General features: G+C 37.4%; 1 protein-coding gene across 1 annotated transcript in view; it reads left to right on the top strand.

Moving 5' to 3' along the window:
• Positions 1 to 10420: 10420 nt before the first annotated feature.
• The window catches only part of LOC124796279 (serine/arginine repetitive matrix protein 2), a 287456-nt gene continuing 279505 nt past the window's right edge, over positions 10421 to 18371 (top strand). Inside the window, exons 1-2 of the mRNA XM_047260400.1 lie at positions 10421 to 10665; positions 13950 to 14203. Coding sequence (XP_047116356.1) covers positions 13965 to 14203 — 239 coding nt within the window. The 5' untranslated portion in view covers positions 10421 to 10665; positions 13950 to 13964. The remainder of the gene's footprint in view (positions 10666 to 13949; positions 14204 to 18371) is intronic.

The raw sequence follows: 18371 nt of genomic DNA, 5'->3' as shown, positions 1-18371 counted from the left end.
AATGTTGTTTACTCCAAGGGCCTCGTTTCTACTTATGTGTTTAACTGCTCTGTTAAATTCTTCATGCAGTATCATATCTCTCAACTCATTTATACTTTCTCCTTTCATCGATTACATTCAGTATCTGTTGTGTTGCCCAAGGATTTCTACTAGCCCTCGTCTTTTTACCTACTTGATCCTCTGCTGCCTTCACTATTTCATCTCTCAAAGCTACCCATTCCTCTTCTACCATATTCCTTTCTCCTGTTCTAGTCAATCATTCCCTAAAGCTCCCTCTGAAACCGTCTACAACCTCTGGTTCTTTCAGTTTATCCAGGTCTCAGCTCCTTAAATTCCTGTATTTTTGCAGTTTCTTCAGTTTTAATTGCACTTCATTACCAGTAAATTGTGGTCAGAGTCCACATCAGCTGCCGGAAATATTTTAAAATTTAAAATCTGCTTCCTAACCATTACATAATCAATTTGGAACCTTCAGGTGTCTCCAAGTCTCTTCCACATATACAACCTTTTCTCATGATTCTTAAACCAAGTGTTAGCTATGATTAAATTATACTCTCTGCAAAATTCTGCCAGGCAGCTTCCTCTTTCATTCCTTTCCCACAGTCCATATTCACCTACTACTTTTCCTTCTCTTCCTTTTCCTTATATCGAATTCCAGTAGCCTATCCATGTTCCAATTTTTTACGCATTACTAAACCTATTCCTGCATTTCCCCTACTTGATTTTGTATTTATAACCACGTATACCTTTAATCTATCCATTTCCCTTTTTAAATTTCCTGATCTACTGCCGAATTAAATGATTTGACATTGCATGCTCTGATCCATAGAACACCTTTTTTTTCGTGTTGATGATGTCCTCCTGAGTAGTCCTTGCCCGGAGATCTGAACGGGGGACTATTTCAGCTCCAGAATATGTTACCCAAGATGATGCTATCATCATTTAACTATAGAGTAGATCTACATGCTCTCAGGAAAAATTACGGCTGTAGTTTCGCCTTGCTTTCAGCCATTCGCAGTGCAAGCACAGCAAGGCCGTGTTGTATGATGTTACAAGACATATAGGATATTTATCACATTAAATGTCACCTCTATCATTCTTAACTCTAATAATGTATGGTGTAGATTGCGGTTGTAAGCAGTATAACTCAGTTCTACGCAAAATAAATCAAATTTAAGTAGAAAGAAACTGAGGTTAAATATCGACTGTTGAAAATAAATGTAAAAACCTAAAGTGATGATCTTCTGTTGTATTCTTTGGCCAATTAGGTATCTATGTAAGCCCTTTGCTGTTCAGTTGCCTTTGTATGAACTGCTCTTTAAATGCACCAACTGCCACAATTTTCTCCATATTCTGAATTTATTGACGCTAAAAATACGGAAAGAGATATTGAATGCCTTCAAGGGGTCTGAAATAACAGCAAATCTCAAATAATCAGAGACCGCCAAGAAACAAATTTAATCGCACAGTCATACAGAAACACCTAATTGTATTGGATGTGTTGATTCAAGTTTAAAAGCTATTTTAAAAAATCTGTGGCAAACTATAGGAAACAACTTGAAGTGTCTCTCAGTTTATGTACGAAATCCATAGATTTTTCATAACCGAATAATGTTTGTCCAGTCCCATCTCGTGAACACTGCTGAAAGGAGCGTTTCTTGTCTAACATCAACAACAAAAACGAGGTTTTGAAAAGAGTAGAACAAATTTTGTTAGAATTTCTATCTTGTTGACAAAATTTACTTTCATCTGAGTTCTGAAAAAAGGCAGCAAACTGGACCATCTCTGTGACATAGATGTAGAGGTCGGTTGTAGAACAACATACATAACATTTTGATGCTATAATGACATTATAAATTGTATAGTACGTTTTGTAAAGTTATGTAACTTGCCATCATTCATTCACCTTAATGCTGTGCAGAGGTTTCGTTTTGGATTATATTATGATATCATTTGTAATACAAGGTTTAGGTGTATTTAACATTTTTCCGTGAATTAGTTTCTTTGTAAACAGTATTCAAAGTAACCTATGAATCTGTTCCAGAATTGGCTACACTTTTCTTTAATTATGCATTTGTTCCAGAATTGGCTACAGTTTTATTTAATATTAAGTGTGGTGAGTATGTCTCTCCAATTTGTATTTAACAAATTATTTTTGCATTCTTCAATTCCTTTATCATTTGTTGCCCTAGTAGTTTTGAAATTATTCTTAGTTGCATCATGCACTTGGATATTCAGTGTCAGCAAATGACCATTGTGCTCTCAGACACCATTAATTATACTGGAATTACAATATGACTGTGCAGACTCAATGAATCTCTGAAAATATTAACGATAACAATGTTGCTGGTTGCAACATTATTTTTGCAAACTGTACAAGGGAACGATGTTATATGAAACGAAAGGAACTTTTAGAGTAGCTCCAGCATAGGTACATTCTAAAAAATTAAAATTAAAATGTCCGCTTAACTTTTTGTTGATGAACCAAGATATTTCATAAAATAAAAAATTTCTAGATGGATCTCTATAAATTGTGACTGTTTTTGTTAAATTTCCAAGGAAGGCTAACTGTGCAGCGCAAGCTTCAAAATGGTTATTATTGCAAAATCTATCAATATCAATGTTTTTATTCTTGTGTCTTATATTAATGTAAGCGGCAAAACCTTCTTTTATATTACATTAGATTAGTTTTATTATGTTAGACCCATAGCGACAGGTCTCTAGGCTGTTGAATGAAGTCAAAAATGTCCATTTTATTTTTTAAACCCTCGAGCAGGGTTTTTATAACGTGAGCAGGGATGTGGCATACTTCGTACACATGTAAACAATAGCTGTCTTTATACTAACAAGATAAAAGTGTATGAGAAAAACTACAGTTTAATCTCAGTATAATGAAACAATGATAAACTAGAGTTTCATAATATGAGCTACAAAGGTTGGTAGCTATTTAATTAATCAGTAATAAAATAAACTTTCATTATATCATTCTGTTGCCAGGGATGGGTGTTACCCCGCAGTAATGACTTACTCAATGTATTCAACAGAGCAGCTGCATCAGAGCCCAGGCAATCACTTATTTTATTACTAATAGTTATCTCATAGACAAATGCCTCCTTGGGGGTTATGGTGCTAGCTCAGATGCTGGGTCTTTCCTTACGTGGAATGCAATTTTTTCTCACACAGCTCTCTGTCTATTTCATATTACTCTTCAATAGTTAACACCAATATGTTGTTTTATTAGAGCACTACCTCTAATTATGAAATACCCTAAAGCATTAAATGTTAGAGTGTTTGTGAAGATATTTTCCTATGGTATTGAAGGAGTTGCCCAACAGAAATTTCTTTATTTCAGGCTTAAACTTGATCATATTATCTAGATAACATTTAATGTGGTTGTCAAATACATGTATACTCATGAATCTGTCTCCTGTTTGACTTAACAGTAATGTCTTGACCTAGTTGCTAAGTTGTGCCCATTCATATTTAGCATTCCTATATCAGTAGCCAAATAATATTCAGAAATATGTATTATGTCAACATTATTTGGAGGTTCCAGTTCATTTAAGCATATTAGAAGTAAGTTTACTGTATGTCTTAACTCTCTAATTTTTGATTCAGTACATGTTCTTTGATTTGTTTTTAACTTGATCTAGTTTCAATTATCTAAGTTCTTATAATACTGATCTGGATTTCTCCTAAAAATGTACTACATACATCTCTACCCTTCTAAATCTGTGCAATATCTAGATTGTTTTTGTTGATGTTTTGTGTTTTGTGCCATCTAATGAAGGAAATATATATTTATAACAAACCTCGTCGTTCTTCCTAGAGGACCATCTTTGAAAGGAAGTTCAAAATAGACAATTGGCCACAGCCAGAAAACCAAACTGTAAAATCTACTGATCCATCTAAAGATGAGAGCGTAGGCCTCAAAATTGGTCCTGGAATGAATAAAAGTGACTGAAACAGAAACTGTTTTAATTTATCTTTTATGTCAAAAATAGATGCAGTTTCCTAACTGCAGTCCAACATGGGCGACATAAGTGTATGAAAATGACTTTGCATACACTAAATCACAGAATTGTCGATCAATCAAAATAATGGGATATTTTAATCCAGTCAACTATAAGTAATCCTACAGAGCCTTATCATTCAGAACATAATATCCTTCAGGGCAATTCACATATTATGAGTTACCATTTCTGATACAAACAGTATACAGTTGGAACCGAGGAACTAACAATAATAAAGTTTATTAGTGACCAAAGACAAATTAATAATGTATGTTCTCGATCTGTCCTGTGTGGTAAAATGCTGAGAAGCGAAAAAACATTTCAGAACACCGACATTTATTTGCTGGCGAAAATATATACATTTGAACACATCAAACAATATTTATAATGGTATAAAAAGAGCTTGTTTACCTTATACATTTTATATTTCTTCTTATTTAAGTATAGCTGACTTTTTCACTTAAAACGTTATAGAATGAAAGTTGCTTTATTAACTTATGTTAAAATTTATATATGGTGTAGGGGGCACCTTTGTTCTGTTATTGCAAAACCTAAATGATTTTTTGCTTTCACACCTCACTTGTGGAAGAACACTCAATGGAAAAAAATGTCTGTAGTGTCCAAGATGGTCAGTTACCATTGGCTGCCGTGTTTCACACTCCAGCCACCTGAGGGCTGGATTTTGGTTTGTTTTACGCGTGCAGTGCAATGTTCCATGAATGTTATTTTAGGATGATGATTTCTTGGCAATTATATATAGTCTTGTCAAATTCCTTTCTAGCACTAAAAAGTCCCATGTATTAACAAGTATCTTATTGTGTTTATTAGTTAGTAAATGTTATCAATTCTTGGTACACTGGAGTTCATATTTCGTCATATTGGCTAAGTACCTATAATGTACAACTATAGATGTTTGGATGTCTGACACCTAGTTGCACCACACTGATGACCCCGACATGATCTCAACCTTTATATTCAGTCTGTGTCACCAGAAGAAGCAAGACTAACTTTTAAAAGTGAATGAAAAATTTTCATGAAATGCAAGACACATTGGACGCTGAAGTACCTCAATTTCACAACACACTGTGACATTACCTCATGATTCTATGTTATAGCCCACTCAGTTACATTTCCCGAGAATAATTAAGTATTTGACCAAATTTACCTTAATGGTCAGCTAGCTTGATCATCATAAGCAGCAGAAGTCAAAGATATAGTAACTACACTCCTGAGCGTTGCTCCTATGACAAATACAAGCCCAAATTAATTAACAGGTTTTCTGCCTATCAAGATGAGCGCTTGTGATGAGTCCTAGTGGAAAAAATTTCAGTGACAGGAAGCGTCACAATTTTCAGACATTAACACAGTAAAGTCGACGTGGGCACTGTACCTGATACCTTACTATGTACATTGTGAAGTAGCCCAGGGGAAAGCTATAGTAGCACATCAGACGGAGTGCCATTAGACGCTGTCTTGGATCTGGTCAATAGGATACAAGATGCATTAATGTCAACTTCAAACAATGAAGTGGCAGTGCCATGCAACAGTGCTTTGTCATTAAAGGTGACTTGGACAGATTGTGATTGCCTCGCACATAAGGTCTGACTAAAGATCTCAGTGACCTGTTGTCCCATCACAACTGCAACAATGATGAGGGATGCTAATGCAAGAGACAACATAGCCATTCCTGCATGAAATCCTTGGCCCAAAGTGGCGGAAAGCAGCCACCTTCTGTTTGCTGGTATCACAGGAAGTTCTGAGAGAAGACACACAAGTGCACATTACCTCGTGCTTACCCAAATGCCAGTGGCACCTGCATGTAGGGACATCTGATTGCTAATCACAGTTTCAGCATCTATTTGTCAGTGAAACGAAAATAGTATAAAAATTTCTTTTGGACACTGGTTCAGACTTATGTATTTACCCACTTACCTTACTGCACAACTGACATCCACCAATGTTGTTCTGCCTCTCCGAGGAAAACAATTCATTTATAGTGACTTATGACAATCATCGTATTGAGTTGGACTTGGGTTGGACTTGGCTTCCACTGGAATTTGAACGTCATTGTCACGGAACCCATAGTCAGAGCAAACTTCCTGGTGGATTATCGCCTGCTACCAGATGTGGTGGATGCAAGACTCATCAACAGCATTACAAGCCTTACAAATGCAGGATTCTGGCGTAGTGCAGTGGTGCACAATACCAACCTCTTCCAAAGGCAGATTGTAAATATGCTTAGATACTTGAACTGTTTCCAGCTACAACACAAACTCCAGGCACTCCAAGATAGGTATGTCACAGTACCTTCTATTACTTAAAAACGGCCGACGGCTCACCAGTTTCATGCAAGCACAGGCGATTAACACCTGACCATTTGGTTATCGCAAAGGCAAAATGCGACTCTATGCTCAAAGCAGGTATTATTTGCTCTTCTAGCTGCCTATGGTCATCGCCTCTCCACCTAGTATCCAAGAAGGGTGGTGCTTCTCACATGGGTGGTGATTATGGTGCACTTGCAATGCAAGAACAAGCCAGATAGTCATCCAGTACACCTGTTAAGAGATTACAAACGTGCTCTGCATGGTGCGACCATGTTTAGTGTGCTAGACTTCACAAAGGCCTTTACGCAAATTCCCGTGGCAGAGGAGAATGTTCCGAAAACAGCACTAATTACACCATCTGGAATTATTTGAGTGTATCTTCAAGACATTTGTTTCAAACAATACTGCACAGACTTAGCAAAGGTTTGTTGAGCCTCTGCTGCAAAGACTGTCGTTTTTGTTTTGCCAACCTAGATGGCATCCTTGTCTTTTCAGATACTGAAGAACAGTACCCCAGCAACATTTGGTGGCAATCTTTCAACGTCAGAGCAAGATTGTGTGATATTGAATAGCAGCAGGTGTGTATTCGACGAACCACAGATTATCTTTTTGGGCCATTTGATTTCGTCAGCAGGGTCATACCGCTTCTGAGAAACTATTTCCCATAACGAAGATTTCATAGCCATATACAGCAAGGAACTATATCATTTCCTATGAAGCCAAATTTTTACTATTGTCATCTGTCCTTGTTGGCCGAGTTGCAAGGATCATTGACAGCAGCACTCTCCCGACCTAAAACTAAGGGCATTGCTCACACCTCTAGCTTGGGTGGTAGATGCTAGTCACAGCTAATTTATCGTATCTTCGCCTTTTTTTCATACAAGCACTCTCATTCACAGCATAAGTAGAGTACACACTGTCATGGTCTTCTTGCCATTTGTGAATTAATCATGCACTTACTCCCACACTCCCAGTTTGAAATGCTCACCATGTCAGCATAGTCAATTAGAGTTCATTGCACAATTCAGAACTGACATCTATCAGAATCCAGTTACTGACAATGTCATAGCTGACAGTCTGTCTCAGGTTAGTATCTCAGTAAATGCTATTGATTTTGCACAACTTACAAAGGCACAGGGCTACAACCAGGAATTCCAGAAGGTGCTGAAAGATGTGTTGTTCAGTCTACAGATAAAAGTGATCGACGTACCTGGCACAAACGTGAAGCTACACTGTGATATTTTTAGTGGAAGTCCTCATTCTTTTCTGCCAGCCCCATTCGGCATATGTGCATTTGACTGACTGCACAACCTTTGTCACCCTGGTGTTAGATCATCAACTCGCCTGGTTTCAAAACGTTTCGTATGGTCGTGGATGCTAAAGGATTGTCGCTTGTGTACACGTTTATTGTCAGCATGGCTAGATATCCTTTCATATACACTAGTAACTATTTCAGATATGGTAACACGATTTGTATTTGTACACATGGATACTGTAGTCCGCTATCTCCATCAAATAGTCAGTGCTATTTGTTAAGTGCAATCTATAGTGGCCAGAAGGAATACCAGTTTGGCAGAAACCCTAGACTTCAGTTTTATGTTTGGATTTTGCACTTCGATTGTCTGCTATCTATCACAACAGACTGCAGCTGACAATTTGAACCAGAGCTATCTACTTGATTTACGAAATTCTGTGGCACTATTCGTTGTAGGACAAGAAGCTACCACTCAGTGGTCAACAGTATGTTTGAATGTTGGCACTGCTCGTTGAAAGCTGCCCTCATGTGTCATGACACTAGTGGGACAATAGTCTTTTACATCGTCTTGACTGGTCTTCGCAAAGGATATAAGCTGAACTTGAATTCTTCATTAGCAGGGCTCATGTACAGTGCAGTACTGTGAATCCCTGACGATTCCACGTCCCAAGTTCTGTGTAGCTTCCTGATCACGACCGAACAGACTTCGTTTGTCACTTGAAAGAGACCAATCTATGTGCAGTGTGATTTACAAACATGCACACAAGACATTCTATGCACAGGTGGTATCAAACCAGTGCTACAACTGCCTTACACAGGCTTGCATGGTGTCATTGAAAGAGGAGCATGAAATCTGGACATTCTAGTGAATGGCAAAACTATCACAGTCTTGAATGACAGGGTCAAACCAGCTTATGTGTTCACAAAAGTACCAACAATATATGTAATGCAGAACAAGCTTGAACCTCATCTTGAAGCATAATCGTATCTTCCCAAATCAGACGCGGTACCTGAATGTGGAACACGCTCCAGGCGTCGAGTGCACTTCCATGCAAAATTTTTGGCCGATGCTCCACTTTCCCTGAAAAGGCTGATGTGGTGACAAAGATCGTCAATTATTGTCGGCTGCTGTGATTACATGAACTGTCACGCCAGAGGCACTGCGTTTTGGTTTGTTCTCTTGTGCAGAGCCACGTTTCTTGAATGCTATTTTAGTAACACGGTTAATTGGAAATTATAGGTACCTGTAGTATTGTCAAACTCTTGTCTAGCGCATTTTGGTTTGTTCTCTGTGTGCAGAGTGACATTCCATGAATGTTATTTTAGGATAGTGATTTATTGGCAGTTATAGATAGTCTTGTCAATATTTTGTCTATCACTAACTAGTCTCAAATATTATCGAGTATCTTTTCTGCTTCTATTAGTTAATATATGTAATTTGTTCCTATACAAGGGCTTTCATTTTTCGTGCAATTGGCCTCAGTATCTCAAATGCGCAGCTATAGTTATTTGGATGTCTAACATATATTTGTGCTGATGTATCGAAGACCAAATGTTCTTGGGAAATTTGCAGTTTACCACGAAAACAAAGTGTGATAATAAAATTAAAATTAAGGAGACAAAAAAGCATAAAATCGACCACTATCAATGCGGACTTGAAAATAGATTAATTTCCGATGTTAACAGACGATTATGCTGTCTATACTTTTTTCGCCAGATACCTTGATGTGAAGTGACATGATGGACCATTGACAACTGGTGTAAATGACGTCACCTGAAAAGCATTGTGGAAGGATTTCACATGGTGGTTAGTGTGAAGTGGCCTTTCAGCTTTCATAAACAGCTAAATTTATGAATATGTCTGGGTCAGTGTTACAGCGAATTTCAGTAGTATCCCGTTGTAATGAAGTCTAGACATTTCGCTGCTTACAGGTGTTGATAAATATCAAAGGGACAGTTGAAAAATGTGTGTCCCGATCAGGACTCGCACCTGGGACCTCCTGCTTACATGGGAGATGCTCTGTCCTACTGTATTTTTTCTTTCTCTTTTCTCTTCTTTTTTTTTGTATCTGATTTTGTTCGTTATAGATCGTTGCAATTGTTCGTGGCGGACGCCCGCTGAAGTTCTTTATTTGATCCATTCACTCAGTTATTTTATTACAGAGGGCAGCTGACCCTCTGACTGAACACGCTGAGCTACCTTGCCGGCGCCTGAGCCACCAAGGGCACAGATAATGACTGTCTCTGGCACGCCTGAAGCAGCGAATGGTCTAGATTTCAGTATAACTTGATTCTTCGAGAGCTGCAAGATCACCAATGTTATCTGTACAGATACCAGCTTCACAATAGTATCCAGTGTGCTTGACACTAGAGAAACACAGTAATCACTGAAATATTGTAGCCACATCACTTGGCTGCACTTTGCAGACTGAGATACACTTCACAGGTTGACGTTTAACATGACGAAATATATGCTATCAATAATAATTTGCGGGTATCCTCTGTAATTATGACATCCGTTTCGTTTTCTGAAGGCTAGATCAAATTAAGCTTATCACCCATCTATGTGAACATCCACAAGTTACATTGTATGAAGCTATAACATATACTAGTCGGGCTTAAACTACGTTAAAATTATCTAAATTTGTCACTTTTAACTATTTTCAGTAATTATAAATGTTATAATCAGAAGACAGACATGTAGAAATTTCATACCACCCTCAAAATACTATCTGAGTAACTGTTTTGCATTCATAGAGGTTCAGATTTTCTAGCCATAAGTTACAGACGTGATCGATGTGCATTATATTTGAGAAACAGTAGACATTACTGTAGATCACGCGGAAATAGTTGATTTAGTATGTTCATGTGTTAATCATGTATCTCTGTTTTTCCGTGACTGCGATTGCAACGCTGTTACCGAGAGTGTTGTAAACTACATATTGGTTTTACGTATTAAGATGGCTCTGTGTTGTTGTGGGAAGGTGTAGTTGTTGTTTACGCCGTGTGTGAGAAGTTGTGTGTGTTTGGGATCGTAATATTTTTGAAAGATTCGAACTTGCTAAAAACACAGGTGAGAGCTTACTATGTTGTTTCTTCCAGAAATGCACTCCAAATTGAAATATTAGGTATAAGTAACTGTGTATGTGTGTGTCTGAGAAGTCAGCTGCATTGTACTACGGATGTATCTCTACAGATGTTAGGTACTGTGATTGTGTATTACCGTGTCAAAGCAGAATGAGGAAACAACTGAAGGAAAATATGAACTGAAGACTGGTAAATAACTTACTTGCAGTCTCTATATGTGTAGTTACAACGGCTTCGGCTACAGTGGGTGACGTACGTCAAAACTCGCGGAGTATTTAAAGAAAGCGTAATTTCATCTACATTGAGAGCATTTTTACGCTGGATTCCGAGACAAATGTTTCGATTTTTTCGAGATATCCATTAATACTCAATAATGTACTAGCTATTAATGATACCTTACCACACCAACCGTGTTTGTGACGCCTTTAACAGACCTTCGTTGTGTGTCGATTACTATGAAAACTGAGTGCAGAAGAAAAGTCCAGTGTTTCATATCTGCCGTCCCTGCAGAATTACACCAAATTTTTAAATTAAATAATACTTTTTAGTTACTAGCTTTCACTTTTCTGTGACGAGAATGCGTTGCTCTGTATTCACCTGAATGTGAAAACACTAATCATTGTATTTGTGTGATAGAATTGTGGACTAATAACGTGCTGTACCACATAAAGGATCCTGATGCACATCTACATATGAAAAAACAACAGCTTTGAGTGGATCTTTTATTGAGATTGCCTGCTACAAGCAGAAAGATCATGAATATAATAGCATAATACTACATTTGTACATACTTCAGTTTAGGCCCACATATAAGAAACAAGACTTGTGAACTTACCCACGTAATAGTGTGTATGTTACTGTCTCTGAAAAGCTATTTCGCACTGTTGTTGTTGTTGTGGTCTTCAGTCCTGAGACTGGTTTGATGCAGCTCTCCATGCCACTCTATCCTGTGCAAGCTTTTTCATCTCCCAGTACCTACTGCAACCTACATCCTTCTGAATCTGCTTAGTGTATTCATCTCTTGGTCTCCCTCTACGATTTTTACCCTCCACGCTGCCCTCCAATACTAAATTGGTGATCCCTTGATGCCTCAGAACATGTCCTACCAACCGATCCCTTCTTCTGGTCAAGTTGTGCCACAAACTTCTCTTCTCCCCAATCCTATTCAATACTTCCTCATTAGTTATGTGATCTACCCATCTAATCTTCAGCATTCTTCTGTAGCACCACATTTCGAAAGCTTCTATTCTCTTCTTGTCCAAACTATTTATCGTCCATGTTTCACTTCCATACATGGCTACACTCCATACGAATACTTTCAGAAATGACTGTCTGCTATTATTAGTTTTGTTTGTGAATAGTGTTTTATTTGTCTCGTAACATACAGTTTCTAATCATATGATTAGTGTACAGGAGACATGTCAAAAAATGGATAACACAACTTAGGCCTAATGTGTACAAAGAATTTTAACATTAATATAAACTTTTATTTTTCTTTCCTCCCTTTTCTGAAGGACAGTTATATTTACACACAATACTATATGTAAATTTATCCTGCTCAAATGTTCAGTTCATCCTTCATGAACTCCTCAACAGTATAGTAGCAGTGTTTGACAAGTATATTATATAGCTTTGTTTTCAGTGTCTCTAGGTTCATACTCAGAACATTCTTTCCTTTTAGCTTGTTATGAATTTTCATTGCCATATACTGAGGAGAGTGCACATATAGGTTTAAGCAATGAGTGGGAAGCATAAAATTGTCTTTGTTTCTTGTGTTATATGTGTAATTGAAACAGTTTTTCTCTGATAACTCTAAATTGCTGTGTAGAAAGATGATAATATCATAGATGTATAAGGAGGGAACTGTTAATAACTGTTGTTTTTCAAATAGTGGGCGACATGATGCCCTTGGATGGGCAGTACACATGTTCCTTATTATTCTTTTCTGTAACTTTAGTATGAGCAATCTATTGCTTGAATTTCCCCCAAAAAATAATACCATACCTTACAACTGATTGAAAGTAGCTGTGGTATGCAGTTTTCCTTGTATTCATGTCTATGGCATCAGCTAATATTTGCATAGCAAATGGAAAACTAGATAATTTGTTTAACAGGTAGTCAACATGTTTATTCCAATTTAAATTTTTATCTGGGTTTAACCCTAAAAACTTCACAGAATCCTCTTCTTCTATATCCTGATTTTTATGAGTTATTTTAATTTATTGGGGCTTTGACTGTTTTGTTCTGAATTGAACCATGTGGGTTTTGGGGATGTTCAATCTTAATCCATTCAGTTGGAACCATGTTTCTAGTTTGTTCATTGTGTTTATTATGTAGAGAGGGATGTTTTCTGGCTCCTAGTTTTCAATTAATACAGATGTGTCATCTGCAAATAAAATCGATGGATCATTTATATTGTTCGGTAAATCATTAACATAGAACAAAAACAAAATAGGTCGTAGAATCGATCCTTGAGGGATACCTTACCTACTAGTTAAGGTCCGATAGCACTCAGGGGTAATGGTCTAAGAAAATTAGGGAACCACTGACCTAGGTGGATATAGGAAGCCACCTAAAAGCCACATCCAGGCAGGATGGAACACTAAACCTAGTGCTAATTTGTGCTGCTGTCCAGTTGGGTATGCTTAGAGCTTAGTTTCTGGAAGATGGAAGCCTTTATTAATTTTGGTAAGCTTTGTGAAAACATTTTGTCTTTGGTACTGCAAAAGATCAATCTCAATGTTTCAGCTGGATGATTTAAGTGAAACACACATATGCGAATCTGAAATTTAGGTGAGGAAGTAATTTAACAAATTACAAATTTTTGGCCATTTGAACTCTGGAAAATTAAGGGGAGTAATACAGAAATTCAGCCTTTCTGTAGTTGATTCGGTTGACCTTTTATAGGACTTCATATGGGCAAATATAATTGGTAACGTGTTTGATGGGGGGATCACAATCAGAGCTGCTTTTTCCAGTAAACTCTCTTGCAAAAACTTCTTTGATGTTTTGTAATAAATGTCACTGTTACCTAATGCCAAAGAGAATTATTTATCACCTCCAGTATTCTCTCTCTCTCTCTTTCTCTTTCTTTCCAGTGACTGACTAATCATGTCCCTTTTCAGTCTACATAACCAGAATAGCTGCATTTTCAGCGGCTATGCGTGATTGCATGTCCCCATCCTCATATCTATAATCCACAAAATTTCATTTAGTACATTCTGTGTTTTTTTTTCTTGGTGGTCAATAAATAAGTTCCTTTGTTGGCAGATACTCTAATACACCATGTATAACGGAATTGGTTTACCGACTGCCAGAGGCTCGGGAACTAATGGCTATGTTCAGAGAAACTGGGCATTTGTACGTAAAACGAAGGATAAGGTGACGTACAAGACTGAAGAAGAACTGGAGAAATTAGAATCGACAAGTAACAGGCAACCAAACAGAGAAATATTGGATCATGAAAGGAAGAGGAAAGTCGAGATCAAATGCATGGAACTGGAAGAAATCCTTGAAGATCAAGGGTATGGTTAAAAATAATTTTTTTCTTTTTGAATTAGAGCAGTATACTTTTATAATAAATTGTTTTTCATGTGTAGTTTGTAATAACAAGTAAAATCAATGGATAACAAATGTAGTTGCTTAACTAATTCATAACTAACAGTTACCATTACCCACTGCATGTGAGTTTGCATCCAGTCCCTATCAGTGTGTAAACCAGTTGACTGAAATATAGCATATGTAAGTGCCAGGCACTTAAGTGTGAATTGCAGAGTAACCGTGTAGATGTAGACAATTCATTATGTGTACCATGTTGTTCTTTTCAGTCATATCATGGACACCATTGTCATTCCATCACACATTCATAATCATAATGTGATGTAACAATACATAGGTTTTTGCAGATATTCAAATGAAAACTAAAAATATACAGATATGTGACAGCACATTTCCTCTAATACATGGAGTGAAATCCAGTTAATTCATAATAATGTTTGTATATTCTGAAATGCGTGCTCAGAAGACCAACACTGCCAAGGTTCAAGATGCAACCTTTTATATAATGCTTTCGATTTCAATTCATGTAGGTGTGGAAAAAACCTAACTGATTGCAAAACTGATGAAGTACGTAAATTTTTGCCGTAATTCATATTTTTTTATTTTTTATTTTCCTTACTCCTGTCTTAATAGTTATGGCTGCTGCAAGTGCTGGAACAGCTCTTTATTTTGTGAGAACTATTCAGGGAATGAACTTAAACAAAAATTTGGCCCTATTTCTAACAGATTTGATCAGAAAGCTGTTTATTATTATTATCATTATTTAGTGTATCAGTATATTTTTAGCAGTTGAACTGCAGATTAGGAGAGACAGTAATATAGATATAAATTTTGCAGACAGTGGCTGTCACAAGTATATAGGCCTAATTCTCTTGCTTTCGTGCTATGAATTATAGTGGTTTAAGTTAAATGAGTGACAGAACATCTTGGTAACAGTTACAAGTATATCAGAAGAGAATAAACAGCTGAAATTTGAATCCTATAGTTTTTCGTTACTGTTATGACACTTAAGCTGCCAAGCCACCAAGATCAGTAGGATAGACAGTAGTAACCAAACCATCACAGATAATGCATCATCCTTTTAAGTAACCACAGCTAATTACTGTTTTTTCTGAATGTCTTTTAATCTCAATACAAAATGTAGGTGTAAATATTAGATTTACACGGCCTGACAGAAGAGTGATCACTTAGAAGACATGGTCAAATTCTAGTGTATCTTTGCAAATGTCCATACAGTGTATGTAAATGATTAAAGAGTTGCAAATATATGTGACAGGTAGAATGACTATAAGAGTGCATTAGTGATGTTTCTGTTTTTTGTTGTTGTTGCTAGGTGTGGTAGGGTATATAAGGGGATGTGAACAGGGTCAGATATTGAGTGATCACTGGGAAGAACATGGAGGTGTCACATACTCATCTGAGACAGCATTATCAGGACTTGAAAGACTTCGGAAGGTGGCTCATTATGGGTTTCCATTTGGCTGGCCGGTCAAATGTGCTGTCTCTAGATTTCTGGGGGATTCAGATGTGACTGTGGCCCATTGTTGGACTGTATGGGAATATGAGGGCAGGCGTACTCCTCATCAAGGTTGCTGTTGACCATGTCCGACCACAGCAAGGGGGGAGGATCACCTCATTGTGCACCAAGCACATCATAAACCCCTCACTTCTATGCCTGCTCTCCGTGAACAAGTAATGGGCTCTCTGAAACATTCTATGTCATTCCACATCATTGATTGGAGATTAACAGCAACTGAACCAGGGGATTACTGTACCACGCTCAAGCTTCTATTAACACCACAACACAAGTAGCTGCATGTGGAGTGGTACTTTGACTGTGAAGCATGAACTGCTGATGAATGGTGACACATTTTAGTGAGGAACTATGGTTTTGACACTATCCTTGATGTTTATCACGGCCAAGTTGATGGTGAACTGGGGTGAGGCCCCATTCTTCAAATTTTTTGGCGGGGCACAATAGTGTTGCTTTTGGTGTCACAGTGTGGGGAGCCACTGGTTATGGCTTCAGGTCATGGCTGGTAGTGATTGAGGCAACTCTAATGGGACAGTGGTACATCATGGGCACCTTGCTTTCTCATGTGTTACTTCTCGTGCAACAGTACCGTGGTGCCATTTTCCAGCACTACAATGCTTGGTCTGCAAGATCCATAGATCTGTCTCCAATAGAATGTGTGGGACCAGCTCAGATTTCAACTCGGTCTCAGTGCTAATATCCAGGATACGAAGGACCACTTACAACAATTGTGGGCCAGTTTGTCTCAGGGGAAGGTACTACAGCCTTATGACACTCTTGCCAACTGAATCAGTGTATGCTTCCAGGTCAGAGGGGATGTAGCAAAATATTGCCAAATTCTTTTTAAATTTGACTCTATTTTGTAATCACCAAAATAACATCATGTATCCTCTTTGCCTGAGGAAGTTTCATCTCATTTCCTCCTCCCTTTCTGGATGCTTTATTTTTTTTGGCAGGCAGTGTATTTGCAGTAAATCCATTGCGTTTGCTATGCCACATGTTATTGGCTTTGGACCATAAAGAAGAATTGTGACGTACACTTACACCAGTTTCATTTTATTCCCTGTCCAATGTTGTTATATTTTTCTTCTTCTCTCTGAATGCCGTCAATGAAACCTTGAAGGTGAAGCCTTATGTGTTGTGGTAAGACAATTAACTCACAACAATAATAAAGTAGAGATTGGAAGTGGTTTTCTTGTCTGCTGTTTTTCTGTAGTTTTGTCAATATGTAATAGTGTTCCGTGGAAGGATAAACAATAGACATGTGATTGAGATTTCTGAGAAAGTCCAGTACACCACAATGCCATAGTGCAAACTATGTACTGCAGCAGTAGTTGCAGTGTTTGTCACATAGCAGTCAGAACAGACATAAAAAAAATTAATAATAGATTGGTATAGCCCAGATGAGAGTGACAAACCCTGTTGGGTCAATTACTGAACAGGTATGTGAGGAAGGCTGCTGCCTCCAATTGCATATCTGACATGGAGGCCAAGAAAATAGGATAATAGATATTGTGATTGAATATAGCCAGTCCTTTTTTCTTGCTCCCTCGTGTTAATCGAACAGGGCAGAATGTGGCTGATATTGGTATAAAATACCTAATGTTTTGTGCTTTATGGAGCTTATTTATAGATGGAGAGTAAGATGGAGTAATGGCAGGAATGATTTATATAATGTGTAGCAAGCAGCTTGTTAGATTGGGAAAGGACAACATCTGTAGATTAATTAAAACTGAAGAGAAGAAGAAGGCATACGATAAAAAAAGGGAGAATGACAAAGAGAGAAACATGTCTTTATCAGCACAGAATGAAATGTAGTTATCAGAAGACAACAGGAAAAGTTGTAATCTCAGGAAAAATGATAGCTGGAGAAGAGCAATATGCAGCAGAAAGTGTATTCACAAACAGTTGTATGCCTGTGTGATAAATTAGATATGGAATGTATTCATAACACACCTAATATGTAGGTTCAGTTCAGTTGATGGAAAACAGAGAATATATGTGGAAATGAGTGCACAGTTTTGTGAGATAGTTTTAAAACCATAAATCACACTTCTTGTGTGGTACTTGGCAGTTGAGGGTATGCCACTTTGTTTGTTTCTCATTTTGAATGAGGAAATTAAGATGAGTAGTAGTGTGATCCATATGTTAAGGATTCATATTTGTAGCTCATTTTATCATGTAAGCAAGTGCAGAAGTTTTTACAAGATAACATATCAACTGAAGGGTCCAATTCCACCTGTGTGCTTTACCCTGTGACATAACTGTGTAGTGTTGTGTGATGTCATTGAGGTGAAACATGTTTGAGATGAATTGTTTTTGTAGGAGGTGTGTTGGAGTAAGTGGTGTCACACTCTAGTGTATGATGTTTATGTTTCTAAATCGTTTGTGAGTGATGGTAGTGTGGCATTGGACTTAGTGCTGTACATTAATCAATGTTTTAGGAGTTTGTTTTTGTTGCTTTAGCAGTGAGTTGTTTTAATGTCATTAGCTATTTTTCTCTTGTGTTTGTTTTGGTTTTGAAATTGTTATTTCATTATGTTGTTAATGGTTTGAAAGATTTTTTTTTTGTGTGTTTCATTATGTACTGTGTATGGATC

Source organism: Schistocerca piceifrons, chromosome 1 (genome assembly GCF_021461385.2).
Source record: "Schistocerca piceifrons isolate TAMUIC-IGC-003096 chromosome 1, iqSchPice1.1, whole genome shotgun sequence".
NCBI classification, from domain to species: domain Eukaryota; kingdom Metazoa; phylum Arthropoda; class Insecta; order Orthoptera; family Acrididae; genus Schistocerca; species Schistocerca piceifrons.
The sequence above is the reverse complement of the archived record's forward strand: the minus strand, read 5'-3'. Positions and strand labels throughout refer to the sequence as shown.